This window comes from Coniophora puteana, assembly GCF_000271625.1.
Source record: "Coniophora puteana RWD-64-598 SS2 unplaced genomic scaffold CONPUscaffold_5, whole genome shotgun sequence".
NCBI lineage: Eukaryota > Fungi > Basidiomycota > Agaricomycetes > Boletales > Coniophoraceae > Coniophora > Coniophora puteana.
The window spans coordinates 187,884-214,817 of record NW_006913057.1 but is presented as its reverse complement, the minus strand read 5'-3'; the positions used below and the strand labels follow the sequence as shown (position 1 = coordinate 214,817).

Below are 26,934 nucleotides of genomic sequence, written 5' to 3'. Positions count from 1 at the left end.
TCCCACGATCATACACAGAGAAATGAGGATCATAGCGAAACGTGGATTAGGTGTATTTTTCCTTATCAATAAACTCAAATGTAGACCTCGAGCTATAATTAGAGGCAGAGCTTTATCGATGCGTCTTTGGATGTGTTTATTCATCTGACATATCAGTGTTCCCTTTTTTAGTTTGTCTGTTTCATGATCAGAGCGGTGTTGGTTGTCTTGCCGCTGGATGCAGGTTGCTACATAGACATGGAGGACAGCCGTCAGGATTACGAACATATACTCGCCACCATTTGAATCTAATTGCATATGCGCTGATGTTGCTCCTTCACTTGCTTAAACGGCTAGGGAACGCAGTTGCAATAGATACTTTAAGGGCAAGCTATTCAGCTATTCTAGATTGATGATCTCGAAAAGAGATCATTTATGTCTTATGTTAGGTTTGGCCTTCTATATTTCATTCGGTCAAGGGACTGCACTAAGTGTGGTGAGCTGAATACCGAACCCAACCTTGACCATCAAAGTTGGCGCCTGTGATTACGAGCGGCAAGGAGAGATAGCGGCGTGGACAGCGGACACATAACAATACAGGCTTGCCACAAAGCGCAGAACAAACCCGTATGGCCGTCTTGGATCATGCAACAAGACACACCTGTAAGGCACCGCGGCGGTGGCAATCAAGAGGCGAAGAAGACCCAGCTACACACGGGGGTTCCGTACTGGACAACGTAGCTTATGCCGGCGGTTAGATCGGAGAACGTGTGCGGCAGTATAGCACGTAGAAGGAACACTGGGTGTGAAGGCAAGTGTGGGAACTTAGCTGTAGAGATCATGATAATACGCTGTAGTTTGAACTTGAGCCGAGAAGTTCGCGTTGTGAAAGACTTGGACGATCACAAATACTGTCCCTGAGAACATCCGCAGCATCTACTTAGTAGTATGGACATAAGCCTGCAGATTCTGTGTGTTCGCTCACCTCCACTGATCCCTTCCAGAACCATACTTTCAAGATGAAGTTCCTAGCCGGTCTAGTGATTCCCCTCATACTCTCCGTCGCTCTCGGAGCTCCGATAGGTACTGTATCTCATGGATCTGCAGCACAACATAAGTTGACCTCGCATATCTCGACAGGTTTGGAGGACAGTGGATGCTTGCTCTTTGGCTACTCTCTAAGTAGTGCAAGTGACGGAAAAGACTTGAGCACATCTACGAGCACGAGCGCCATGACAGGCTCAAGCCCGAGCGTGACCGCGACTGTTAGCCCGAGCATTAGCACCACGACGGCTTCCAACAGTAGTGCGTCACTTTATGAGAGAAGACCATATGAGCGAGACTGACATCAAGCAGTATTGGCTCGCCAATCGATGAAGTTCTGTCCCATTTAGGCGCCCACGGTGAGTCCTTGGCCAATATTGAGCCATAGCTGAGCTAATGTGAGGTAGTGATCTAGTGTACTAGAAGTATGAGTACAGAACATGTAGCTTCATGCGTGAAAAGCTTAATACACACATTGAACACTGAATCGTCAGCTCCTTGAGATGAGACCGACTCGTGATACGAACCATATAAGTCGGGTATCGCCTCTGAATCGACCGCAGTGTCTTTGAAGTCCAAGCGTTCATGTTTTGGGCGTGACGCTATCTGTCGTTTGCATTTGGGGGCAGCATCGCTGCAAGTGATGGTGGTAGTCAAAAGCGAAGTGCAGTATAAAGCTGTAGAAGGACGTCGTGACTCACAGCACGTGCACAGCATCCGACGCGCGCTTTGTTGTTTCTCACGCTGTGCGCACGGTCGATGCAATGACTCTTGTTTGGCATTGACCGCCTCCCATACACTCAGAACAATAGCAATGGCGCCTACAGCAACCATTGGGAAACTATATAAGCGACCTTCGCCTTGGACACGCGCAGTTGCCTTTGACCTTTCACAACGCGATAACCTCCACCATGGATACACCTTTCGACGAATGGAGTACACACAACGTTCCCATCGCATCGAGTTCGGTCTTGCCCTTGGATTCAAGCCCACCAGTAGCCTGCGACTCAGGTAGTAACAGTGCAGATCTCAATGGACGCGTTAGAAAAGAGCCAGTTAAGCGAGGGAGGCACGGCGAGACGTGGAAGGGGAGCATGGCAAGGGAGTCTGGTCCTAGGCAACAGGTGCGCTTCTTCCTGGTGTGCGTTGAACGCGGTGTTCTGACATGCTTTCTTGTAGGTGGCCATTAAGGCTATCAAGCTGAAACCTGTACGAAGTGAAGAGTCTATGGCGCTGATCCAGCTAGACTCTGTCGCGGACCTGAAGGATCCACTCCAGGTCAGTCCGGTTTCAAGAACCTAGCTTTTCAATCAGCATTTGCTAAACAGCTTTTCAGGAGTTTCTCAAGTATGCTCGCGAGCGAGAGCTCATCAGGCATAAAAGCATCGTACCCTTCCTTGGAGTATGTACCGACCTCGACTTCGGTTCCACAGCACCTTCCTTGATATCGCCGTGGCACAAACTCGGATCGATTGAGGACTGGTGTAGTAACCCTCGAGCGCTCAACAGGGACCATCGAGCCCACAAGGTACGTTAAGCCCTTGCGTCTCTTCACACCTGCTAAATGCCTGCATCCGGCTGTAGGCAGAGCAACTTGCCGAAGCCATACACTTCCTGCACTCCCGCGACATCGTACACGGCAACCTCGTGCCCTCTAACATCCTCATCGACTCCTTCTACCGCGTCTGCATCACCGATTGGGATCTATGGCGCTTCGCCGAAGTAGACGAGACAGAAGCGAACTTGAAGGAGACGACCCAGTATCTCGCGCCCGAGCTTATACGTGCGTCACGGGATGGGAGAAAGGATGTGGAGAGAACAAAGGAGATGGACATGTACGCGTTTGGGATAACATGTCTCCAAGTACGTCTTCCCTGTTCAGCACCTCGTTCTTCCCACTGACCGCAATGCCTTCTCTCGCAGCTTCTGACGGGCAAAACGCCCTACCCTTCCAGATACCTCGCAGGCTACCCTAAATCCGACGAGGAAATCGCCCGCCGTGTGCTCACTCAGCCTGGGTACCACCCTCACCGAGGCGACTTCCCGGAGCTCACGAGCTACGCGGCGTGGAGCGCACTTGAGAGTTGCTGGAAGCACGACCCTACTACACGAGCAAATGCACGCGATGTGAAGGAGTACTGGGCGGGGAGGCTGAGGGTGTCTATGGACGAGCAGCCTCCTAAGGCAAAGCCTAATCCTCAGAACCCGAAAGACGTCAGGAAGGGGAGCAGGGAGCAGGGCAGGAAGCGGTGAAGCTAGACATCTGATACCTTGTATACTTGCGACACCCATTGAATCCATCTAAACCTTTGCGAAGCCAAGCTTGATAAATTATGAAGTTAATGGATGTGAAATTTAGGAGTTTGATTTACGATGGTGGAACGGTAGACTGTATGCGTGTACGATTCTCAAAAACAGGTATCACATGTACTGATCATGCTACTAAAAGCAAGACTATTCAATTACCAGGCCCGTAGAGATCCGGCTAAATTTCGTTTACTTCGGGATGCTCGAAGTCTTGCCAGGGCAAAGTGTAATCGTTACATCTGTGTTGCCACACGTGTAGTCGACGTTGTTGGCAGGCGTGTATCCGCCCGAGCCGTCGTTATCCGGGAACGCATACGCGTTCGGGCATGTGTTGTAGTCAAACGGCGAGTTCGGGCCCGGGCCAGCGTTTTTAACGCAGCCCGGGTTGTTTGCTGGGAGTGCGCCATTGGAGCAGCTGTCCTTTGAGGAGCAGCAAGGGGAGTAGCACGAGCCGTCATCACCTGGCACGGGCTTCGGAGGTGCATGGGTTAGACAGGTGAAGATGAAGACAGAGATGCGAAGGAAAGGCACATACACATCCAGATGAGATGGTGCACTCGTAGTCGTCGCACGAGCTGTCGCCGGTGTTGATCTCCATTCATTCATAGATTAGTGAGATGTTGTAGGTGACTTTGCCTGGGGCGGCCCACTACAATACACACACATCAGCGACCTGTGCGAGACACAGCGAGAGAGGAGCAACGAACGAAGTTCAGTTCAGCCCTCGAAAACGGCGACTGACCGGACCACGTTGGCCCGCGCGTCGTACGCGTAGAGCCGTCAGAGTTGCACCCCTGGCCACGCTGATCACGCCGTCCCAGTCACTTGAGGCCTGCATGTCGACGGACTTGCCCTGCAACGTTATTGTCGATTGTGCCATGCGAGGACGCGGTGTTGAGGAAGAGGTCCTTCGTGCACTGGTTCTTGACCATAACAGAGGTCGTTGTATCGCTAGCGACGGTGGCAGCGAGGACGAGAGTACGAAGAGAGGGCATTGCGAAGTGAAGTGCGAGGAATGGTGAAATTGGATAAATTCTGGATGAAGGTTGGCTGAAGTAAGGTGAGCCGATGGATGATGCTTCCTCGTCCTTGAAGGCGTATCCCTTTTATACGTCCACGAAGCCAGCTCGGCTAATGCATGAATAGTAATCCGAGTGCAGAAATATCCTGCGTTGTTGACACATATCAGCGCATCCGCATCGCATGAAGCCAGAAGAATTGAATACGATCATGAGGTGCGACGGGCGTAAGGTCGGAGCGCACGGAGGTGTGTGGGTGAGCCGGAAATGTTGCCGAGGAAGTAAACGTCATTGTCTCAGAAACATGGAGAAAAGATCATCGTCTGGTGCGTCAAGCAGTGATCGTCGTCGCAGAAAGGTAGCGTTAGTGTGCTCGACTGTGGAGCGAACAAACTGCGAGCCACCGGGAAGCCGATTATCCCGAGTACCGCCACCCAGCGAGCGCCCGCCCGAGCGCTCCGAGATTGCAACGCGATGAGTACGGCAACCCCACTATCTCGAGTTTCTTCGTCGTTCTTTGGATTCATGCACATGACTGAAGATCGGTCGGATAACCTTGACAGCGCAGACGCTGAATGACACTCAGACGGTCCTCCTCGGACGGCCTAAAGTTTCCGGATGAGTGGTGATAAGGAGAGACGCATGAACGAAAACGCAAGATTGTTATTAAAAGTGAGTGCCCATCGCTATGCTTTCTTGGCCACAACGTCAGCCAGCTGGGTCTTCGGCACCGCCCATTCGCATGGTCTTTTCTGACCACGCACCCTCGTCGCCTGTTCGAACGCATATGCGCACCCCAGTAGTTTGGCTTCGCTATATGCAGCTCCAAAGAACACAAGGCCAAACGGGCACCCTGGCCATTCGTCGTACAGGGGCGATGGAGGATAGCTGACGTGTTGAGTATCGTCGGGCATGTAGCCCATGGGCACTGTTGACCAGCTTGAGTCTTACAAAAGCGACGAATGCAGCAAAAAGTTGCACAGACCCGTTATTGCAGGGTATCCCGCGAGAGCAGCAGCTCTAGATGATGCTCCTATGTATGGTAAATCGTCAAATGTTGGACGAATGCATCATGGGAAAGGGCGTACCGTTCTTTGGCAGAACAAATACATCAACACCGTACTTTTTGAGGGCAGCATCAATCCCGCGTTCTCGACCGAGTTCTCGAGCTATCTCCCGTGCGGCGTAATACGCGTCATCTCGACTCGTTTCCTCCGCTTGAATGAACCTATCGAGTGTTTCCAGGTCACAACTTATGGAGTTAGCGTGAACCTCGTAAGCATACCTGTACTGATCCTCGAAGTGCGGGGAAACAAGCTCCAGCTCCGGGTGAGCTTTATTCCATTCAATGAGATCTGCTAGAGAGCGCACGCCTGTCGGTACCTCAACAAGCTCGCTGAGATATTTGTTGAGGTCCGCCTATACAAGGTCAGAAAGAGTTTCAACATAGATTCAGCGAACCCTAACCTTGAGATCGCAGGTCATAACCGTTCTCTCAGCTTCTGGGAACAGTCTGATCTCCTCCGTAGATGGCAGATTCGCGTCCTCGACAATGACGGCACCAAGCTGCCGAAGGACGCCCAGGGCCACTTCGAACGCTTGGTTCATACCAGGTCGTTCGTTGGGGTCGATGAGCTTGCGTGGTATGCCGACGTGTACACCTTTCACAGCGTCGGCGCGTAGTGCAGCCACGTAATCAGGGATGGAGGAAGGCTGAGAGCGCGTGACTTCGTCCCGAGGGTCTGGACCTGCTATTGTCGAGAGTATGATAGCTACGTCCGCGACGCTGCGACAGATTGGGCCAATGACGTCTTGAGTTGACGAAATGGGGATCACTGACGTTCGATAGTGACTCTAGTCAGAACGCAGAAATCGATTTGAAACTGCTACGTAACTCACCCCCAGCCCTTGAAATCAACCCCACTGTCGTCTTGAGCCCCACCACGCAATTCCTACTCGCCGGACTCAAGATCGAGCCGTCCGTCTCGGTGCCTAATGCGCCTGCCGCCAGGCCTACCGCAACACTGACAGCACTTCCACTGCTCGACCCTCCCGGGCACCCTTTCGCGTTGGGCTCATAGGGACAAAGGGTCTGCCCGCCGCGCCCCGAAAAACCTTGAGACACTTTCCCGCGAAAATTGCCGAACTCGGAGAGGTTGGCTTTGCCGAGGTTGATGGCGCCAGCCTGGGTGAGGAGAGAGACGACGTGCGAAGCGCGGGGGACGATGGACCCGACTAGGGCATGTGAACCTGCGGTCGTTTGCATGCCTTGGGAGGAGTCAGATGATCATTCGTTCGTCGAGAGGTGGGGTATGCCCTACCATCCTCGTGCGCGGTGGCGATATTATCCTTTAGCAGCAAGGGGATGCCGTGCAGCGGTCCAAGGGGCCCCCGAGTCTTGCGACGTTCGTCAAGGGCCGCGGCTTGTTCAAGTGCGCGCGGGTTCGTCTCGATGACTGCGCGGAGCTGAGGTCCTTTATGGTTGACTTCGTCTATCCGAGCAAGGTACGTCTTCGAATCTGTGAGGATGTGCAGAGGTGCAATCAGAGAAGGGCACGCACCCTAACAAGGTCGACGCTCGTGAAAAGCCCTTCGACCATTCCTTTCTGTAGCTCTGCGATGGATGCGTCGTAAAGGTCTGGAAGTCCATGTTTATCCATCTTAGTTCAAGATCAACGTCTCTACAAGGCATGATCCATGGCCGGTAACGTCCAGATCATGGCGCTTGCTCGGGTGACTCGATGCAGCGGCACCGCGAGGGGACGCATACAAGCTGAGTTCATGCTGTCTAATATATCCAGGTGAACCAGGATTCCTGAGTGATTTGTGAGGGAGTAACATGTAGATCACTCACATTCGGCCTGGCTAGCAAGCCCGCTTAACCTTGTAGGGCCCCGTGGTTGCTGTTCTCTTGGCTCAATGGATGTCCGAGATTCCATGTCGGAGGTTGAGACGCAAGGCCATACCAAGGTTAGGGTTCAGAACAAATATACCACAATACACCCACGCCACCCGCCCGCATTCATCCCAATTCGGTGTTCACCTTGTCTCCTCCTTGACATCGAACCGTCGAAGTCTATATCTTCATGAAAGGACTCCCTTAAACAGGCGACCACTTTGTGTCCCTCCAACAGCTCGAACGACTTTTCGCCGCCATTCACGCGTATAGAATGGATGCCGACTAGTACAAGGTGTCGTCCAAGGAACAACTTACGCTGCTCTGGGACCAGTTGCTGCTCAGGATACTCGAGGGCCACGCTCTTTGTACCTCCTTTGCTGTATCTGCTTGTTCGGATTTCTTGATATATCCTGAACTCTGGGTGCCTCTTGGAGATGGGTGAGTACCCTTCACACCACCTACACGCGCTGTGGTGCGTGTTCGGTAGGCGATAGCCTCACAAAACGTGTTCCGAAGGACGGAGGTTCTCTGCGCACGCATGCCGTGTTCCGTACCTTTTTGCCTCTGGGACGTGGCGTCCCGCCCCGGTATCCATCGCTTCTGAGGCGCCCTGGCCCTTTTCATTATCATTCTAGGAAGAGAGTATATAACAAAATGGGCCTTGTATCCGGTGTTCGACATCACCTTCTTGCCTTCTCCTTTTTTCCCTTCATAGACCCTACTACCCATCTTGCTATCTGTGCAGCTGGTCCTGTCAGACGTTCCAATATCCTGACCCCGCACCCTAACACCTGAGCTAAAACAGTGTTCCTCTGTAGCCTTTGCCTACTTATCCCCTACCCTTTGTGCAAGAGCTTTCTTACTCTCGCATACCTGTTAGACTCGGTATCTTACCGCCATGCAGTTCATCCTCTTCCGCACGACGTTCATCACCGTCGCCTCGATTACCGTCCTTCTGGCTGGTCTCTTCTCTCCTGGTACGCCCTATCCTCGCTCTACCTACACCAATAACCGCTGACAACGATACTTTCATGTAGTGTTCGCAGCACCCCAGTTTGGCCGACCTTTGATCCACGCGCTCAATCAAGAGGTTTCGGCCGGCATGGACGCAATCTCCCAGATCAATGCATACTCATCCACCGCCTTCCCTCCTTCCGCCACTGCAAGTGCGAATGCGAATACGGCCGCGGATGGTAGCGCGACGCCAAGCGACTCCGGCGGCCCTGGCACGAACGCAGCTTCTGTGAGTTGTGACCTCTCCGCGAGTGTGTTGAGCGGGAGCATGTTAACTGATGACGTCTTCTTACGTACCAGAACGGCGCGCTGAGGCTAGGCGGTCCGACAACCATCATGCTCGCTTCGGTTGTTGGAAGCGCGGTTTACCTCGTGCTCTGACCGCACCCCATTTTCATCCGTACATCTGCTTCCTTCGTCTATCCCCTTCGAGGACCTTGTTTGTGACCGGATTTACCCCCTTCCTATTCCCCTCTTCCAAGTCGAGTTGTCGCTGTTGTTTCCTAGATAAGCCCCATATATACCATCTCATACTATCAAACATTTGTAGCCATACAGTCATTTCTGATCTCGCTCGCTCGATACCTTACGCTGTACTCTTGTACACTAACTAAAGTCTCATGAAACAACAGTGAATTTCCCATCGATGAGCTTCACTCTAAATGCCATCTCGTAGCTAGAGTCCCTTGTGATGGTGGCTCAAAGATACATTGACATGTACTCCGATATATATACTGACACAATGCTCGGACTGTGCTCTACGCCATGTTGATATGTCGATATATCACCGGTGTACTGACGGACACCACCCTTGTAGTTGCGGATCTAGGGTTCGTTCAGTTGATTGTTCTCATACAGAAAGGAACAAAAATACGTACTCCTTCTCACTAAGTCTTGTTCATTCTCATAATGTGCACCTTCCTCGGATAATGGACTGGTACTTGAACGCTGAAATGCGTCCGGACCCAAGTCGCTTTCTGAAAGCATGTCTGTTCTCCGGTTGGGTACTGTTGTTCTAGGGTTTATGGCTGTCGCTATTGAAGAGGGTTTATGGTCCTACATACCTTCAGGCAGCCACCAATAACATCTTTCTTTGAGGCTTTTGTCTGCATTGAATGCAATATGAAATTCAGTTCCAGGTGCTACAGAAGTCATTCCACATCACCTAATGGGGAACTGAGCGCAGTAGTAGCGGTACTAAGCACCATTAAGGTAACCAGGACGTGCACCATTATTTGACTGGCTCTTGAAGGCGCTCTTACGGGAGGTATAAATCTTACGAACGTCATGTACACTTCGGAATTATATACGAGGTTTGAACACGATTATGATCGGACGACATCGGCGCTGTAATGAAGAGTCAGGATGTCGCAGCTGTACGAATTGCCACTACAGTGTACTAGCACACATCTCAGTTGCTGCAGTATATATATTCTTAGCCTTTCTTTTGGATAACTCCACCGGTTCACCGTGTTGTCTAGTTGCACAGTAACGATATCATGGAGGTAATTTCTATGTATACACAGGCTACGTGCCTCTTAATAAGATGTAAGGGGTAGTGCCCTTTAGTTTATCAGCAGATGCAAACATCACTGGCAATGTTGTCAGTGCTGTAAAAAGGCGGCTGTCTCACATAGCCAACCTAGTGCTGAAGTCAATCTCGGCTTATTGATAATCACCAGTTTTCCAGAACGGCATCCTTTCCCTCCAGCAGGTCAGGTAGGTACCTCCATCAAAAAGAGCCAATATCACGCAGTTCGCATCAGTTTAATTGCATATATCCTCAGTCAAGCATATATATTTATTACTAGCTATAGACCGTCTCTACTATCTCAGCTGTGTTAGCTGTACATGACCCAACGGTAAGAAGCGGTGCACTGATCATTCGTCTTAACAGCAACTTACACATGCTGTTTCCCTTGACAATGGTTGATATAGGACAAACCATCCTATTCGGTCAGAGTTATCAAATGACGATCAAAGGCAGTAGTGCATATTCCTATGCGAATCACGATATGTGCGATGTACCCGTGAACGTTCTGACTCGTGCGACCTCAGTGGAGCGTCACTCGCTGAGGAGTATATCAGCCAGAACAAAATGCCTTGTCTCCAACCCAACTCCAACCAATATACTGCGTCTTCTATGAAGGCATACATAGGTCGCAACAGATGAGATTTCAGGGTTGCGTGGAAAGAACTGTCTTGCTAGGATAAACGGTCAGTTATAATGTCATGGAATAGGTCAACCCATGAATGCTAGCTCGTCTCAGTTTACAGGTTTATTGAAACCTGTACTACGTGATGAAGATGGGGCAGAGCCGTAACTACAGTACCAATCTCCACAAGGAGCTCTGACGTCCAAAAACGTGGCGAATAGGTATTTAATCGTAGTCCACAAGTTAAAAGAGTCGGCACAACATACTACGGTGCTCGGGAAACAATTCTCATCCATCTCATTAATACAGCGCAGATGTCACTCAATCCATTCTGGGCACCACCTGGTTTGTCAGGCTTCGAGATATGGGGAAAACGGTCCATACTAGATGGCACCTTCTTAGCCAGTGTGGCTTACGGCGAGTCAATCCGTACTTTTCCACTACTAAGCGCTAAACGTCTCGTAAAAGGCGTTCATTTGACACTATTCTCCTTGTGTGCCAACTTGATTTGGACAAACCATCGCAAATCCAAGGGAGACTGGGTAAATCTTGCTTACATCTGTGCCGTGTTCACTATGGGCACCATTGGAAATGCTTTTTCTATGAAATGGACCGACTGTAAGCCCGGCGCCTTCCCGGACTCACGACGCACGCCACATTCTCGGCGATCTCGGGCTACGACTCCACATCCTCGATCGACGTTCCTATTCCCATTTCCTTTGGGACTACTATTCTGCTTCCGTTCTATTTTTATGATTATGTTTGCTTCGAAGAAGACTTCGTCTTCTTTACGATTCCCTTGGATTTCTCTCTTACTCGATTCCGCGCCCTTGCTATTCATCTGCTCATACGTATAAAACGAACTCCTTCACGATAGCTACCTTAGAATCCCCTCCTACCTACTCTTGTACCTCCCTGCGTCACCTCACGAATCATACGCATCGTTCTACTCAGCTCTCGTCCGAACTTAGTGTTCCCCGCCTCGGGCAGGGTTCCACCGACATGGTTTTCATAGATGACATTAACTTCCCTGGAGGGCCTCTAGCCTTCAGCACGGAGGAGAGTACAAACTGGGTTTGGGTGGTTAGTAATGCAGTGTATGTTGTCAATCTCTGGTTTTCAGATGCTCTCTTGGCGAGTAACATACAAAAATATCGGGACGTTACTTGAGTTTACTAATTATGAATTTAACCATCAGTTATACCTGGTTTTTATCATATGGAATCGCAATATTTACGCCACAATTAATTCCGCTGCGGCTTTCATTGTCATCTTAGGTATGTTCTAGAAATCGATCGGGAGAAAAGAGTCTCAATCTACACTAGTTCTTGGCTGCCTTCTCATTTATGAGTTTCCACATACAACACCTCCATTCTCTCCGCAGGTCACGGCTCAGCTTCCTCTAGCGTTCTGGTCTTTATCGATTTCTGTCAACGTTCTACTGACGTTGGAAATCACCGCCTACTTGCTATATGCTCGATGGAGAATACAGTCAATTGCAGCTACCACCATGCTTACGCCTTATGTGTCTGTCAGCGCTATGTTGATTGAGAGCGCGATGTTGTACACCATCAACGGTCTCATCCTCGTCATCAGTCTTGCTTTGGAGAATCCGGTCCAGGATTTAGCAACACCAGTTCTGGGACAAACGCAGGTCAGCGCTGTACCATCTCAATGATAGCCGAAGCAGGGTGTGCTTAAACTTTGCTTAAACTTCTGGTCCACACAGTCAATCGCGCCGCTGATGATTATCTATCGTGTACTGCAAGGGAAAGCATGGTCAATGGGGACTCACGGGTCGTTCGACAATTCTCGGTCTACACTTATTGGAAAGGAAACCACGCCCCTCGGGGAGATTGATCAACGTATTTCAGAGAGAGATAGCAATAATTAATCATCCTATCCACTTTCCCCCCGAAACAACCTATACCAAATTGTTGAACGTACTGGTCTCACGAAGCTCATGTGTCATTTCGACATTTGCTTACAATTAGTACTATAACAGATTGGCACGACGTTTAATTAGTCTATACGTTTGACATAATAGATCTATCATCACGACAACTCCATGGTATAGTATACGATTCTCGTCTATATTACAAAAATTCAGGCTTCGTCTTGGCACTAACCCCTTCACGTCGAAGGCTCGTTAGCCTTCTGCTGGGCCTTGCCGACGTCATGACGTACGTCGCCTACAAATCCTCTTCATGAGCACATTGCATATTCAAAACAGTCAGTGAATCGTACCTTGTGCCTGCTGTGACTTATCACCCATGACAGCGCCGAGGACCGAGTCCTTGTAGCCGGCAGCGCGGTCAGCGGCACCCTCAACGTAGTTCTGGGCTTGGGCAGCGTTATACTCGGCCTCGCCCTGGGCGTGCTCCTCCTTGCCGGACTGGGTCCAAGTGGTGGCGCCAGTGACATCACCGATGGTCTCGACGACGGTACCCTTCACGGAATGGTACTGGCCGGTGGCCTTACTGTGAAAATGGCGCAGGTCCGTTAGGACAGCTCACATGATGAGCGAAGGGAGCAAACGTACGAGGGCTGGTTGCTGGAGTCGGTGGAGGACATGTTTGCGAATAAAGGTGGTGGTTGACTTGGTTGATGAAGTGGTTAATTTATCTGAATGGGTTGGATTGTGGATTGTGATTACGGGTGATCACCTCTCTTTATATACCTGTAGATCTCTTCATCTCGTAGCGTATTCGTAACGGGACCGCGTTGTGAAGGTCAAAGCTTGTGGGTCTGGAGCGGATGACGCAGGGGCGGGGGAGCACAGTGACATCACGAAAAGTGAAATTCCGAGACGGAAGGAGACAACTGGAGACAGTCCTGGAGACACGCACCCTGGGCAAGTTGGTGGCAGCGATGATGCGGGGATGACGTAACACAGGAACGACCATACCTTAGCACAAGCACAGCCACCATCAAGGCGAGCGGAGTGGACGAGTAGAGTTGCATGTGATAATGAACGAGGAAACTGTTAATGACGCTGCTTAAGCAAGGCTGTGTCTCTGTGCCCATAGCGGTACCTCACGGAGGCCAGAGCAGACGATACTTAGTCGTTCCATAAACATTAGCACCGAGGCAGCTGCCATCTAACAAGTAACAAGTCAGCATTACAAGAACAAAAACCAAGAAGGGATTGCGCCGACAAGCACGGTACATACTACATCTCTCGGACAATCGTCTCAAACTACGCCGATCCCAACCAGTCAACCTCGTCTAGGCTCACTCCATACGTGCTTGAATCCACTGATCTCACATTCGCGCTCGAACTCGAACTCGGGCCTGTCAGTACCCGCATCCGCACCCGCTCCGCTCTGACCAGCGCTGGGGCCCAACACTACGTCAGATCCTGCCTGTGCACACCAGCCGCAGGGAGAACATCAGGCGATTCGGCTTGGAGCATAGGCACGCGCATGCCGAGGCTAGCCATCGGGATAGAGTTCAGTCGGGTTTCGGCTGTTTGTTCCGAGCGATGTGGGGCTGGCTTCTGGTGTAGCCGATGCGCGCGGAAATGTTATTAGCCGACTGTAGTGCATAGCGTTGCCGATACAAGGCGTGGGACAACAAGCTTGTATATTCACAAGTCTTCCTACAAGACGCGACTCAAGCTAAATTGTCGTTTTCTGTGTCGCCGCGCGTCGCTAACAATCGGATTGGTATTCACTGGGGGTCATGAAAGAATACAATGAAGATGGCAGGGAACGCAGGAGCGCTTACGGGCCGATACGCCGGAGAATCTCTTGACTCTCACAGATGGACATAATCCTCCAGCAGCTACTAAAGCTTCTCCGGCCCCACAACCTCCCACTTGCGGGAATGGGTAACGAGTGCAACAGTGTAGTCGTCCAACCTGTTCGTCGCAACCTTGTCGAGCATTTTGAGTGCGCTGAGCATCACGTTGAAGTGGTCGTGCACCGCGCCAATGCAAAGTGCGTCGAACTTCGCAAGGGAAGATGTGGTTTAAACATTGAGACCAGGCCTTCGCGGATTTTCTCTTCGAGGACAGGACCGAAGGCGTCGTAGACGAGAAACCAATGGTAGGCAGAGGTGCATGTAGACTTTTGTACGTTGTCCGTAGCGGGTGGGGATGTAAAAATCGGTGGTCGAGGAAAGGTCGGAATAGGCGTAGGCGCATAAGCAGATGCGTCAGGATCGGACGAAGGGAAAGAGGAGGCCGGGGAGGGTGACGTGATGTTGTGTATACGCTGGCGTGCCCGTGTACTCTATACTAAGCGACATTTGTAGCGATGTTTTCATGACATACGTTGATAAAAGGCCCTGCCCGGAAAGCCAGCCGATCAAGTCATATTAATACGCATCTCCTGCCAGCAAAATGCAGCAAAAGTATGTACATGTCAGGCCTAGTAATGCATAATGACTCGAACACCCCGACGGGGACGTACAGCCCCTCAACCGGTAAATATTGGCATACTCCAAGCACTCAGCCATTGCGTGATCTAACCATATCTTAAGAGAAAAAACCCAGTAGATAAAGAACAGTACGTACAGTAACCTGGTCTAATCCTCCCCGTGATTATCGATTAGTGTTGAGGCGCGTTCGCCTGTCTTTTCGTCAAAGGGATGCAGAAGCACGTCACATTCGTTTCTTCAGGAGGATGCACGCTCTCTGGAGGGTAGGTGTGAGCGGCGGTGGTATCTCGGGAAGGTCCTGGTTGTGTGCGATCGTCAGCAGGGGTGGTATCCGCATTCTCTTCTTCACCGTTCCCCGACTCTGAGTCTTCGGGGTCAGAACTATCTTGGCTTGCCCGTGGATCGGGTGCACAAGCAAGGCGCTAGACGGGCTTGTCCAGACTCGCGATAGTACAGCTGATGTAAGATACGTACCTGCTTCTCTTTGGCAGTGTACACAGGGACGATGCGAGGGAGCTTAATCGATTTCATGTACGAGAGAAGCTTGGCTCCTCTGGAGCCATCGCTCTCGGTTGGCGACCGCCCGACACCGATTGTGCCAAAGAGCTTTTTGAGAACAGCGGTCACTCCATCGCCCCCTCGTACACGGCGCGGGCTTGGTTGTGCTGTTAGGTCATCACTAATCTCGGAGAGCCCGAGTCCTTGCATTCGAAAATTCTCAGGTCGCTACGGAGACATATTGAGATCAGATCCGACAAAGTTTAAGAGCGGAGGCACTCACAATTTCGAAATCTTCGAGAGAGTCAATAGCTGTTGGCTTTCGACTCTTAATGTAAATCTTCTTGTTCTCGCAAATCATCCGGATCACACATACCTCTCGCTCATCCCTTCTTTCTAGCTCCTGGGAAGGTTCGTCCTCGTTGTCATTATCCTCCGCTCCCTGGTATCGTAAGCAGGGTAAGGGGGTGTGATAAACATGCAACACATACTTTTCCTAGGAGTAGATGTCCGCTTGTTGACTCCCAAACCCTGACATACCCGCTCCCTGTCCCGCTAGCGACCCGTAAGCCATCTGGTGAAAAGACAGCTGCACGGACTTTGCCATCATGATCAATTTCCCGCATGAGTTCGCTGGTACTCGCATTCCAAATGCGAACTGTCTTATCCCATGACGCGCTCAGGAATGTCTTCCCATCAGGTGCATACTGTACGTAGCGCACATAACCGCCAAGATCGACCTTCAGTACTTCCTCACCGCTAGAGACACTCCACACTCGTGCGATATTGTCGTCAGAGCCACTGAATATGCACCTCCCATCTGGGGACCAGCATACTGACCGCACCCAGTCGCCATGCTTGTGCTTCCTCGCTATCTGGGTACCTGTTCGGAGATCCCAAATATGTACAGTACCGTCTTTTAATCCGCCCGCTAGCTTCGAGCTATCCGTAGATACACTGAGGGATAAGATGTCACTGTCTTGCGCCTCGATAACTTGAAGGGAGCTGCCGGTACGTGAATTCCATACCCGTATAGTGTTATCGAGACTGGCGCTGACAAGACGGGAGCCATCAGGTGTAAATTTTATCGCCGTGACTTCATTAGAGCAATTCTTGATGGGATCTATAGCAGGTGCCTTGGTATCTATGTCCCATAGACAGATCGTTTGATCAACAGAGCCGCTAGCTAATCGCGACCCATCGGGAGAGATGTCGATGCAGGTAACAACGCCAGTATGATAAGAGAAGGCATCTATCAAGTCTTCTCCTGTTTTTGCGTCCCAAAGCTTGATGGTATGATCGCCTCCCGCACTTGCAAAGCGAGATCCGTCAGGAAACCATGCCAATGAGGTGGTTGGCTCAGACGTAAACATCCTGTGCAGTAAATTCGTCGCTGAATGACAGCAAGATAAGGTGAATCATACGTACAGGTCGCCTTTAGAAGGCTTCCACTTAGGCCCCTTTCCATACCAACGTGTAAACTTACATTCTCAGCAACTATTGGATCACTTACTTTAGGAAGAATGAGCTCGCCTGTGTCAATATTACAGATACGCAAGCTTGAACCTCTTTCATAGACGTAGACCGCTGCCTGTTGTGTGGGAGAGACTGAGATGTCGCTAGTTAGTCCATCAATATAAATCGGACCTCGCAGGCAGTCGCCTGTCATCGGATCCCAAGCACACATGCTTCTGTCCCTTGATGCGCTGATGAGAATCTGTCCGTCAGAAGTAAATGCGAGATTCGAGATGGAAAGTTTGTGTCCTTTCAGCGGCCCTTTGAGTAGGTTACCAGTGCCAGTGTCCCACAGACAAATGGTCCAGTCGCGACTACCGCTTGCCAACGAACGACCATCTGGCGAATATGCCACAGTGCATACCTCGGATTTGTGGCCAGAAAGAGGCGGAAGAGCGAGCCTTTGCAATGGCACGTCCCATACTCGTACCATTTTATCATGGCAGAGACTTGCGACTTGTTTTCCGCATGGAGAAAAGCTTATATGAGCGACTGCGCTCGGATGTTGCAGAACTCCAATTATCTCTCCCGATTTTGCATCCCACAAACGAAGTGACCGGTCGTCCGACGCACTAGCGATGAGTTGGCCATCCAGGGAGTACTGAACCGACTTGACAGCGTCAGTGTGCCCTTCCAAAGGGCCTAAGACACACTCATTAGTGCCAACATCCCAAACGCGAAGCATCTTGTCCTTTGATCCGCTGACGATGCGACGACCATCATGAGAGAACGCGACGGCCCAGACCAAGAGGTCATGACCAGTCAGAGGCTTTCCGACCTGCATACCGGTCTTCGAATTCCATATCCGTAATGTCCCGTCGTCCGAGCACGAAGCGATCAAGTTGCCGTCAGGGGAGTAGGCGACTGCATTCACTTCGCGAGTGTGCCCTTCAAAGGGTTTCGGGATGCCGACGCTGCCTCCGGAGTCTGATGACGTTGCTGGAGGCGGGATCATTGTAACGCTGTTGATAAATATGAAGAGGTGAGTAGCTAGAACGACCCAGAAGGGGGCACTTACGGTGGTGGTCGCAAAAAGACGTGTGCTCCGCCTCACAGCAAACGCACGTCCCCTCGAGGCCAGTAATTGACGCTGGTGGCGCCACGCATTCTCACGCTTATCGTATGACTTTAGGCGCTTGTGATCGATTGATCGTCTGTGAAGTCTGCACATTCCTTATGCCGAAGTCAAGACTATGGGTGACGAATTGATGTTACACACTTTGCAACAATAATATTTATCCGAGCATGAGAACACCCAAATTCCTTGCATGAGAACTGGGAGACCTGTTGTCGTCCCTCGTAGCAGTCTCGTCCCACCGGGCGTTTATTTCATTCAAGCAGAGACGCTGGCGGATCTTGTTCGCTTCTGTGAACATGAGGCTGGCCGCCGGTGCTATGTTGTATGAGTCTGGGCCCATGCAGTAGCGTACCTCACGGAAGTCACAACAGGCGATACACGGTGAACAATGAGGCAGTTTGGCATCAAGCAGGTAGCGAGTCAAGAACAAAAGAACAAGAACCAAGAAGGCATTAGGTACACGGACAAGCACGGTAGTACATACACCATTCTTCTATCGAACAATCGCCTCGCACTATATCGCTTCCGATCAATCAACCTCATCAATGCTCACTCCATACCCCGTACCCCCATCCGCATTCACGCTCGAACTCGTACCTACGCCAGCACCCGCGCCCGCACCGCCCTGTCCAACATCCGGCGGAGCCCCACACCACGTCAAATCCTGTCCGTGCGCACTAGCCGCAGCAAGCATCGCAAGCGTCGGTTCAACGCGCACCATCGACCCGCGCCTGCCGGAGGTGCTGCCGCTGGTCGCGGGCACAGATCCCCTCGCGGGTGCTACCTGCGGCAAAGGCGGGAGTGGCGGGAGCTCGCCCTCGTCTAAACCTAGGTACGGGTCGTCTTCGTCTCCGTTCCATAAGTCATCGTATGTAGTCGAGAGAGGCAGGCCTGATGAAAAGCCGCTGGCACCGCCGAGCTGCACGTGGAACATCTCCACAAGGAGGGCGTCGCGCGAGGCTTGGGGATCGAGATCAGACTTTGGGTCCGCAATGAGGTTGGGGTAGAGATCGCGTGAGAGATCCCTGAAGGGTGCGTTGGGCACGCTGTGAGAGTTCTTGTTCGTGCTATGCGATGAGTCGCTGGCGCTCTTTGCAGAATTTGGTGAGTGTACCGAGAGAGCCGACGAGATGGGCTTTGCTCGGTCGGTCGTGTAAACTGCATGAAATGGCCACGACGAGACCTTGAGAGACATGGACAAAAATAGGACTCACGTAGCGTCTTCGCCCTTCGTCCATTGCATCTACGCAACGATGAGGTCGAACGTTGACGCGAGAATCCCCTCCCCTTCTCCAACTTTGCTCTCGTCCTCCTTCCCCGTCTCCGCTTCTGCCTCCGTCTCTTTCATTTCCCCCTCCACAGACTTGTCCATCTCAGCCGCCGCCTTCAACCACGCCGTGAACCGCTCCTTCAACAGCGACCTACACAGCTCCTTCAAATCGTCCAACGCGATATCGCGTCCACCGTTCTCGGGCCAGCCGCCCCAAATCTGGTGCTTCTTGGCTTTCCCTCGCGCACGCCGATGCATCGCGATTATCCCCCCAACCCAATGCCGAAACCATTCGCACCCCCATCCGCGCTCGCACTGAATCCCCCGTCGTTACTAGCACCGCCAGCGTTGACATTGGCGCCGTCAACGTCATCGTCCAGGTTCGCGAAGACGGCGCTCGAAGACGGAAAGGATGGTGCCGTGCAGTTCTGTGCGGATGTTGTGGTGAGCGGCAAGAGCGCGGTACGGATCTGATGGCGTGGGCGCGCTTGAAGTTGTGGAGGGAGGAGAAGACGACGGGGGCGATAGTATCACGAAACGGAGAAGCCCCAATCCGGCAGGCTGATACACTGGGTAATCCATCGCCATCAACAGGTGGCTGTGCCCCTCGAGCAGCTCTTCAATCTTGTCGGTCCCGCACCGTCGCACCTTGGGTCGCGAGCGCAGCGGAGTAGTTGTCCGAACCGTTAACAGCTACCTTGGCGAAAACAGTGAGCGCGCTGCGCATCGCGGTGGGGCGGTCGTACACCGCGCCGAAGTAGATTGCGTCGAAGTTGGCGAGGGAAGGTGTGGTTTTGAAGATCGCGATGCTTTCTTCGAGGACGGGGGCGAGGGTGTTGTAGGTGGGCATCCAGTGAAAACTCTGACGAGCGCAGGTGCAGGTAGGCTTTTCCGTGGCGGGTGGGGGTGCGGAGTTTGAGGGAAGGGCAGAGGTAGAAACGTTGGGGTCGGGCGAGGGAGAGGAGGAGGGTGGGGGCGGATGGAGTGGCATTATACACGCGTCGGTGGGTCAAGCTCAACGTCTCCATCGACGTACTCAATGTCCTGTTTCTGTTGAAATAGTAAGGCTTATATTGGCTACCTAGATATCGAACGCCGCCAACGCACGTACCTTTAGTCCCGTCCTCCCCCTATCCAAGTCTTCCCCAAAGTCCGGTAGCCGAAACGTCATTGAATTTGAGCGCATCTAACCTTTTTTTTCTGCAGTAGCACAGAAAGTGTAGCCAAGCACCGGATAGCGAGTAAGACAAGATGATAGTACAGGTGAAGAAGGCGCATACACACGTTGAATCAATGGTACCAATGCGGTCGATTACGCGTACGTCTGCTGCGTACAGTAAACGTGTATGCGAAAGGCGGAAGCCGGTGCATCTAGCCCAGACGGTACGCCACACATCTTGAACCCACGAGAGGAGCGTCTCAACGCACTCCCGGGAAAGGTTGTTGTGCGATGCCGAGTCGAGTATGACTAGGTGGAGGGTCAAACGACCGAGGTCGTTGGCTGATAGGGATCTTGATGTCCATCTTTTTCATGTGGTACAAGGCACGAATAAGTGCGTTGGGATGGGTTGGGGCAGGGCGGCGAGGATGTTGAAGGAGTGAGCGGATGGGATGATAGAGTAAATGCGGTGCTTCGCGCACGACTTGTCACCGTGGGAAAGTCTGTAAAGTAGCCAACGCACCCTCACATAACCACTTGGTCACGATCGTCCTCCATTCTTTTTGCATTACTTATATATCATGGATCTATATGCATGATCTGTTCCCTTGCATCTATCATGGCTCGATGTCCTGCTGCCATAGGCTGCCTCACGGTATCCCTACGTTCGTCGCACCTCCATGGCCCAAGCACCTCTGGTCCTCGATTGCGATACGTTCACTTTCTGCCGCTTCATATGTCAAGATAATGTCGTGACCAAAATCTCCCCGAAACATCTCTATACGAGTACGTTATCTCCGTGGATAAATTACCAACAGAAAAAGAACCAATGCATTGTTAGGCTGATAAACACAATACATGCATCGTCTGCCTATCGAAGGACCGTCTCAAACCGCACCGACTTCAATCACCCAACCTCACAAGGTCTTGATCCATACCTCGCATCCGTTTCCACAGTCGAGCCTGCACCAGCACCCACTTCTCAGTGCGCAGCGCTTGACGAGCCCCATCTCACGCCAAGCCTTGGCAATACGCAACGACCGAAAAGCCGCCGGAACATGCAAGGCGAACATGGAATATCTGCGAGGAGCATCTCGTGTCAGTCTCTGGGATCGGGGTCGCACTGAGACCTAGGTTGGGGTGAAGATAGAGATTGGGTGAGCGCCTTACAAGACACGTGTTCCTACCCGTGCGGATCCATGCGTCTATTACTTTTTGTAGCCCAATGAGTTTAGCCTGTGCAGTTGCGTAAACCGTACGAAATTCGACTAAGTGGGAAACGATGAAGTGAACATGTACATGGCGTCATCTCCTTGGGGGTCGTCTATCCCTTGCCATCCTCATCCGCCTTCGAATTTCTGTATCAATCTACGACAGCCTTCATATCCCCCATACCCAGCCCCTTCATATCCGCACTCCACAAGTAGATGTCGCTGACGCTAAGATCGTAGTACCGAATGTGGTGTGGAGTCGTAACGAGAATACTCGATCCTGGGTCCGCAGCATGGCCGCTATACGCAGGGACGTGGATCTTGTAGTCGAGATAATGGAAGCAATTCGTGCACGGTGGGCGCCTGGACGACCGAGACGCATCCGGCATCATCTCTGTCACCGCAGACGGCGATTGATTGTCTTCCTCCGAATCCTCATCAGACGAGGGGGACTGCTCTACGTACGAGCGGAGGCAGTAGCTTGTTGCCCCCGAGGACTTGCGGTCCGGAACGGGAGATGTGACAGGCCTTGATGCTATTCCGGGTTGGAAGAGGCGGAGGTCGCGAGGTAATATCGGGCATAGAGGAGGGCAAAAGTGACGAGCGGGGTGAGGAGGTATGGTGAACGATATAGGGATAGAGCTCGACACCTAGTCTGATAATGGAGAACCCAGTACACGCCGGCTGGTGCTGTCGTTGGCGTGTTGACCACCGTGGCGGGCGGGAGCGGTACAAGCGGTGGCTGCGAGCAAATGGAAGTCAGTGGTTTGGGGGACGGGCTCAGGGATGAAGGGATACCGTATATGCGTTCGCGGGAGCTGAATCTCTCCGCGGGGCCTTGGAAGAAGAATATACTCTACTAATCAAAGCTTCCTTCCGGCGGGCGAGAGCGTTTAGAGACGGGTCCGGTCGGGATATGCGATAGTTTGGGTTGGTAGAATCATTCGATTCTTCGGAGAATGGGCTAGCCTGGAGGTGGAACAAAGATGGAAAGGCGGAGTCGGTGGTTTCCGGGGACAAACTCCCTGTGGACTCACGACGTCGGATACAAGGATGCGGTTGGGGGTAGGGGTAGGTTTTCTATGTTGAAGGGAGACGGAGGGCTTAGGAGAGCACCGCAAGTCGCATCACAAGGGCAGGGGTCGGAGATGGACAACAGGAGCGGATGTACGTGTGCTGCAACGAATGGTAGGCGATGGAGTAGGTGATGGACTGCAATGCCGAGTACGAACGTGATCTTGAAGTGTGGATAGCAGAATTCGAGTGGAATTGAGAACCTCCACCGGAAAGTGATGACTTACGAGAACCGAACGTGCAATGATGTAACACTGGCACGTCGAGGCGACTCCTTGACACTATCCTGATTTCAAAGAACTGTCCGACTAAGTATCTAACATCGGACGTCAGGTCTCCGCTACGCTCGAAGAATCCAGTAGGCTGAGGCTATGAAAGGGAATGAATCGAATAAGGGATATGTGAGGCATGCAGGGAGCTTATTGACGTTGATGCGAGCAACATGGAGCCTGGGTGGGGGAGGTGCAGGACAACATTGGGGTCGGGAGAGAGTGGCTCGCCTGACAAAAGTTTGTGTGGATGTGGTATACGCTGAGGAATGGCAGAGGAAGTCTGTGCTTGGGATCGGGAGACTGGCGGAGATGGTAAGAGGAGGTGCGTGGGAACCGCGATGGAATGGAAGCCCTCTTCCCTTGCTCTTCCCGGTCTTAACGTCATGAGCTAAAAGTAAATTCGAACAACGTTCGCGTTAGTAGTGAATGTCCTCTCGCGACATACATTGATACAAGTTCGCACTCGGATAGTAGTTAGTTAAATCATATTAAATATGCATCTTCTGCCAGCAAGATGCTTCAAGAACTATGTACACGTCAGGCCAAAACGGCTCGAACAAACATTCCGGGTACAGTCACCCAACCGGTGATTGGTGTAATCCTAGTAATAAGACGATGCGGGGCCCAGCTATTTGTCAAGAGCAGAAATTGAGTCGACAAACGATGGTCTGATCTCCCGGTAATTAGTGCCGAGGCGCGTTTATATGTCTTTTCTTCACAGGGATACAGAAGCATGTCACGTTCATATCTTCCGGAAGCTGCCCAGTCGCCGGAGGGTAAGTGTCAGCAGCAGCGGAAACATGTGAGGATCGTGCTTGCGCGCGTTCGTTAGCGGAGGTAGTGTTCGTATTCTCTTGTTGATCGTTCCCCAACTCTGACTCTTCGGGGTCAGTGCTATCGTGACTGGTCCGTGGCTCGGGTACGTGATAAAGCCGCTAGAGGGACTGGTGAGGCCCACGAGGTCTTATGGGCACAAATAACGCACCTCTTTAGCCCGAGCAGGGTATACACGTTCGACGAGGCGATGTACTCCGAGAGAGTTCATGCCCTGAAAGAACGTCCCCCTTTCAATGAGCCCGCTCTCCCGGCGTTGCTCGCCACGACCACCGGTCAATCCAAAGATTTTCTTGAGAGCAGCGGTCACTCCATCGCCTCTTCGCACACGGCGTCGGCCCGCCTGTGCTGTTTGGTCATCGCGAGCAGCCCTTCCGTTTTCGTTTACCCGCTGACGCTTACTACTTCCGACGGGCCCCGGTCCTTCCCTTCGGGTAACCCCAGGACGCTACAAAGACAGTTTGAGATCTAATATAGTGAAAGGCGAATCACCCACAATTATAAAATCCGAGAGAGAGTCATCATATTGTCGCTTACAACCCACACACTCAATGCTTGCACTCTCCCAAATCGACACGATCACGCACCTCTTGTTCTGCCCCTCTTTCTTTCTCCTGTACAGAGTCATCACCATTATCGTCATCCTCCGCTCCCTGTCAACGTAAGCAGGGTGGGGGCATTTGATAAAGATACGACGCGTACTTTTCCTAGGAGCAACTTTCCGCTTTTTGCCTCCCAAACCCTGACATACCCACTACGTGCTCCGCTTGCAATCCGTAACCCGTCCGGCGAAAAGGCAGCCACCAGGACGTGGGCATCATGTTGAAGTGCCTGAATGAGCTCTCCGGTACTCGCATTCCAAATGCGAACTGTCGAGTCGCTCGATGCGCTCAGGAATGTCTTCCCATCCGGCGCGTATTGTACACAGTACACAGCATCGCTATGATTGACCTTGAGTACTTCTTTACCACTAGAAATGCTCCACACTCGTGCGGTTTTGTCGTGAGAGCCACTAAGTATGCATCTCCCGTCTGGGGACCAACATAGTGACCATACCCAGTCGCCATGCTTGTACTGCCCTGCTATCTGGGTGCCTGTGTGGAGATCCCAAACACGTGCCATGCCGTCTTCTGACCCACTAGCTAGCTTTGAGCTATCCGCAGATACACTGAGAGTTAAGATGTCGCTGTCTTGCGTCTCGATAACTTGAAGGGAGCTGCCGGTACGTGAATCCCATACACGTATGGTGCGATCCTCACTGGCGCTGACGAGACGTGAACCATCAGGTATAAATCTGACCGCCGTGAATTCCCCAGAGTGGCCCTTGATGGGATCCATAGCAAGGGTCCTGGTGTCCGTATCCCATACACAGATTGTCTGATCAGAAGAGCCGCTAGCCAGTCTCGAGCCATCGGGGGAGATGTCGATGGATTTGATAGCACGTGTATGATGAGCAAAGGCGTCAATCGAGTCTTCTCCCGTTTTTGCGTCCCAAACTTTGATGGTGTAATCATCTCCCGCACTTGCAAAGCGAGACCCGTCTGGAAACCAAGCCAATGATGCGGTCAGTCCATGCGCAATCATTCTGTACCATAAATCTGTTACTGAATGACACCAAGATTAATCGTATCTTCAATCTTTCGACGCGAACTGCTTGGTCGTGCTTGGTTGGCGGAGGTTGAACTGAGTTGAGTCGTCCCCTGTATTTCGGTGGCGTGGCACCTGTATTGTATGGCTGCGTGCGGCCTACACTTGCTTATGACGGACGCCCCTCAGCCGCTAGAATATTATGTATGGGACGGAAATCGGAGCTTAAGTCGAATATATTGCGCTTCGTTCCCCGCATCTCCTTTGTGGCGTATAAAGGCACTTGCTCAATTGTTGTTTTCTCCTTTGTTCTACATTATCCGACAATGTATTGCGCGTTTCCCTGATGCTATAGAGTATGGCTTCGATATCGGTACGCGATCAGATCACCCTATTATCGCTATCGACCCTTTATCAGTTTTTAACGGCACCCGTGAAGCACCTCTCTCCTTCTTGCCTCCCACAGTCGCTTCGAATCCACCGAAGATTTGAAGAATCGAAGTCGCATCCTCTCATCTCATTGCTTCCATAACTCACGCATCATGTCTACCGCTTTTGTCGTTGGTTTGTTCAGCCTCGTCAATGGCGATCGTCGGGCGGAGCAGAATGGAAGTACCCAGACATTTTACTGCTTCTATGAGACAGCGTTTCGCTACAGCAACGGATCCGACGCTTCTCCTGCTCAGCTTCGAGTATACAGTCCTTTGGGTGGCTTGACCCTCCCCGACGATACTCTCGCTTTTGTGGTCGCAAAGGCGTACTTTGATCGCGAGGGCCCAATCCTTTTAGATGCTAAGCCACAGCAGTTTTATGCTTTCCCAGGCGATCCCTCGGAAGAAGCGTATTACGATCATGTTCCTGAATTCGACTTCCCTCTTCTTTTCGCAGTGGGGCGTGTAAACGCTCCGTCCACCATTGACTCTCTTCTTCCGCCGTTGCAACGTTTCGATATCGCTGTGTCGGAGTACGTGAGAAATACGGTGCAGCACAGCAAAGCAGAGTTTGTTATGTTTACTGCTTCGGATTATTTGCGCTAACTCTCTGTGTAGAATGGTATTCAACAGCTCAACTTCACGCTGGTCCCATACGCCTACTCCAGCTGTTAATAGCAGTGTTGGTGTGCTAGGAATGAGCGCAGCAAAAACATCCGATGGATATATTCAGTTTGAGTTGCTTTCACTTGCCCTAAACGTTGCGAACAACGTTTCCGTTGGTGGATCAGGAAGTTTAGCCGCGCGGACTGTCACTGTGAATCCGGCCGCCAACACGCCGTCGAAGAAAGATCGCTTCTCCGCCCGTGTTAGTGGTACGAAGAGCGCGACGTGAGTCTGCAGTTGTGCCCATTTCTATCTTCACACTGACTCGTCATCCAGCGTGAATGAAGTGCCGGACTTAGAACCAACCAATCGTTCTCGTGAGAAGAAGAAAGTGTGAGTCTTTCTTCTGTGACAAGGCGTCAGAACGGTGTTAATCTTATAATTAGTGTCACAGAAGAACATGACGTTGGGGGTGGTCGAAGTACTCCATCGGCGTCGACTTCGAGACTTCCACCCGAGGCGTATCATCCTCAGACCCCCGGTTTGTACGAAAGCGAGGCGACTTCGACGGCAACATCGACGTCAGAGTCAATTTAGC

General features: G+C 51.7%; 10 protein-coding genes across 10 annotated transcripts in view; 3 read left to right on the top strand and 7 right to left on the bottom strand.

The window, feature by feature from the left end:
- The first annotated feature begins 1,841 nt into the window (after positions 1-1,841).
- CONPUDRAFT_122206 (kinase-like protein) lies at positions 1,842-3,342 on the top strand. The gene is made up of 5 exons (XM_007769416.1): positions 1,842-2,147; positions 2,203-2,301; positions 2,360-2,551; positions 2,608-2,886; positions 2,947-3,342. The coding sequence occupies exons 1-5, from the start codon at positions 1,935-1,937 to the stop codon at positions 3,274-3,276; spliced, it is 1,113 nt and encodes a 370-aa protein (XP_007767606.1). The 5' UTR covers positions 1,842-1,934; the 3' UTR covers positions 3,277-3,342.
- A 177-nt stretch (positions 3,343-3,519) lies between these two features.
- Positions 3,520-4,325, bottom strand: CONPUDRAFT_152629 (uncharacterized protein; the record flags this gene model as incomplete). The annotated part of the gene is made up of 5 exons (XM_007769415.1): positions 3,520-3,801; positions 3,866-3,922; positions 3,962-3,979; positions 4,038-4,124; positions 4,179-4,325. 5 exons carry the CDS (start codon positions 4,323-4,325, stop codon positions 3,520-3,522), a joined length of 591 nt encoding a protein of 196 aa, XP_007767605.1.
- A 710-nt stretch (positions 4,326-5,035) lies between these two features.
- Positions 5,036-7,009, bottom strand: CONPUDRAFT_89393 (amidase signature enzyme; the record flags this gene model as incomplete). The annotated part of the gene is made up of 8 exons (XM_007769414.1): positions 5,036-5,277; positions 5,335-5,382; positions 5,438-5,577; positions 5,635-5,768; positions 5,817-6,184; positions 6,249-6,617; positions 6,671-6,860; positions 6,911-7,009. 8 exons carry the CDS (start codon positions 7,007-7,009, stop codon positions 5,036-5,038), a joined length of 1,590 nt encoding a protein of 529 aa, XP_007767604.1.
- A 1,003-nt stretch (positions 7,010-8,012) lies between these two features.
- CONPUDRAFT_136525 (uncharacterized protein) lies at positions 8,013-9,128 on the top strand. The gene is made up of 3 exons (XM_007769413.1): positions 8,013-8,225; positions 8,286-8,491; positions 8,563-9,128. The coding sequence occupies exons 1-3, from the start codon at positions 8,147-8,149 to the stop codon at positions 8,641-8,643; spliced, it is 366 nt and encodes a 121-aa protein (XP_007767603.1). The 5' UTR covers positions 8,013-8,146; the 3' UTR covers positions 8,644-9,128.
- A 2,692-nt stretch (positions 9,129-11,820) lies between these two features.
- CONPUDRAFT_53844 (uncharacterized protein) lies at positions 11,821-12,096 on the top strand (the record flags this gene model as incomplete). Its single annotated transcript, XM_007769145.1, has 1 exon — positions 11,821-12,096. A coding segment is annotated over one exon (276 nt), but the record flags the coding sequence as incomplete, so codon positions are not given.
- A 455-nt stretch (positions 12,097-12,551) lies between these two features.
- Positions 12,552-12,992, bottom strand: CONPUDRAFT_152626 (mismatched base pair and cruciform DNA recognition protein; the record flags this gene model as incomplete). The annotated part of the gene is made up of 3 exons (XM_007769411.1): positions 12,552-12,610; positions 12,666-12,898; positions 12,961-12,992. The coding sequence occupies 3 exons, from the start codon at positions 12,990-12,992 to the stop codon at positions 12,552-12,554; spliced, it is 324 nt and encodes a 107-aa protein (XP_007767601.1).
- A 2,735-nt stretch (positions 12,993-15,727) lies between these two features.
- Positions 15,728-17,769, bottom strand: CONPUDRAFT_122200 (WD40 repeat-like protein; the record flags this gene model as incomplete). The annotated part of the gene is made up of 2 exons (XM_007769410.1): positions 15,728-16,182; positions 17,091-17,769. 2 exons carry the CDS (start codon positions 17,767-17,769, stop codon positions 15,728-15,730), a joined length of 1,134 nt encoding a protein of 377 aa, XP_007767600.1.
- Positions 17,770-18,273: 504 nt separating this feature from the next.
- On the bottom strand, positions 18,274-20,758 carry CONPUDRAFT_164506 (uncharacterized protein). The gene is made up of 3 exons (XM_007769409.1): positions 20,443-20,758; positions 20,274-20,362; positions 18,274-20,212 (listed from the first exon to the last, which is right to left on the bottom strand). Exon 3 carries the CDS (start codon positions 19,085-19,087, stop codon positions 18,422-18,424), a length of 666 nt encoding a protein of 221 aa, XP_007767599.1. The 5' UTR covers positions 19,088-20,212; positions 20,274-20,362; positions 20,443-20,758; the 3' UTR covers positions 18,274-18,421.
- Positions 20,759-21,684: 926 nt separating this feature from the next.
- On the bottom strand, positions 21,685-24,355 carry CONPUDRAFT_72117 (uncharacterized protein; the record flags this gene model as incomplete). The annotated part of the gene is made up of 9 exons (XM_007769266.1): positions 21,685-22,182; positions 22,203-22,274; positions 22,331-22,501; positions 22,570-22,612; positions 22,834-22,887; positions 23,034-23,266; positions 23,619-23,813; positions 23,864-24,140; positions 24,300-24,355. 9 exons carry the CDS (start codon positions 24,353-24,355, stop codon positions 21,685-21,687), a joined length of 1,599 nt encoding a protein of 532 aa, XP_007767456.1.
- The window catches only part of CONPUDRAFT_53953 (HET-E), a gene marked incomplete at both ends in the record, with an annotated part of 14,114 nt that continues 11,531 nt past the window's right edge, over positions 24,352-26,934 (bottom strand). The window contains one exon of the mRNA XM_007769153.1: positions 24,352-25,035. Within this exon, the coding sequence (XP_007767343.1) occupies positions 24,352-25,035 (684 nt within the window). The remainder of the gene's footprint in view (positions 25,036-26,934) is intronic.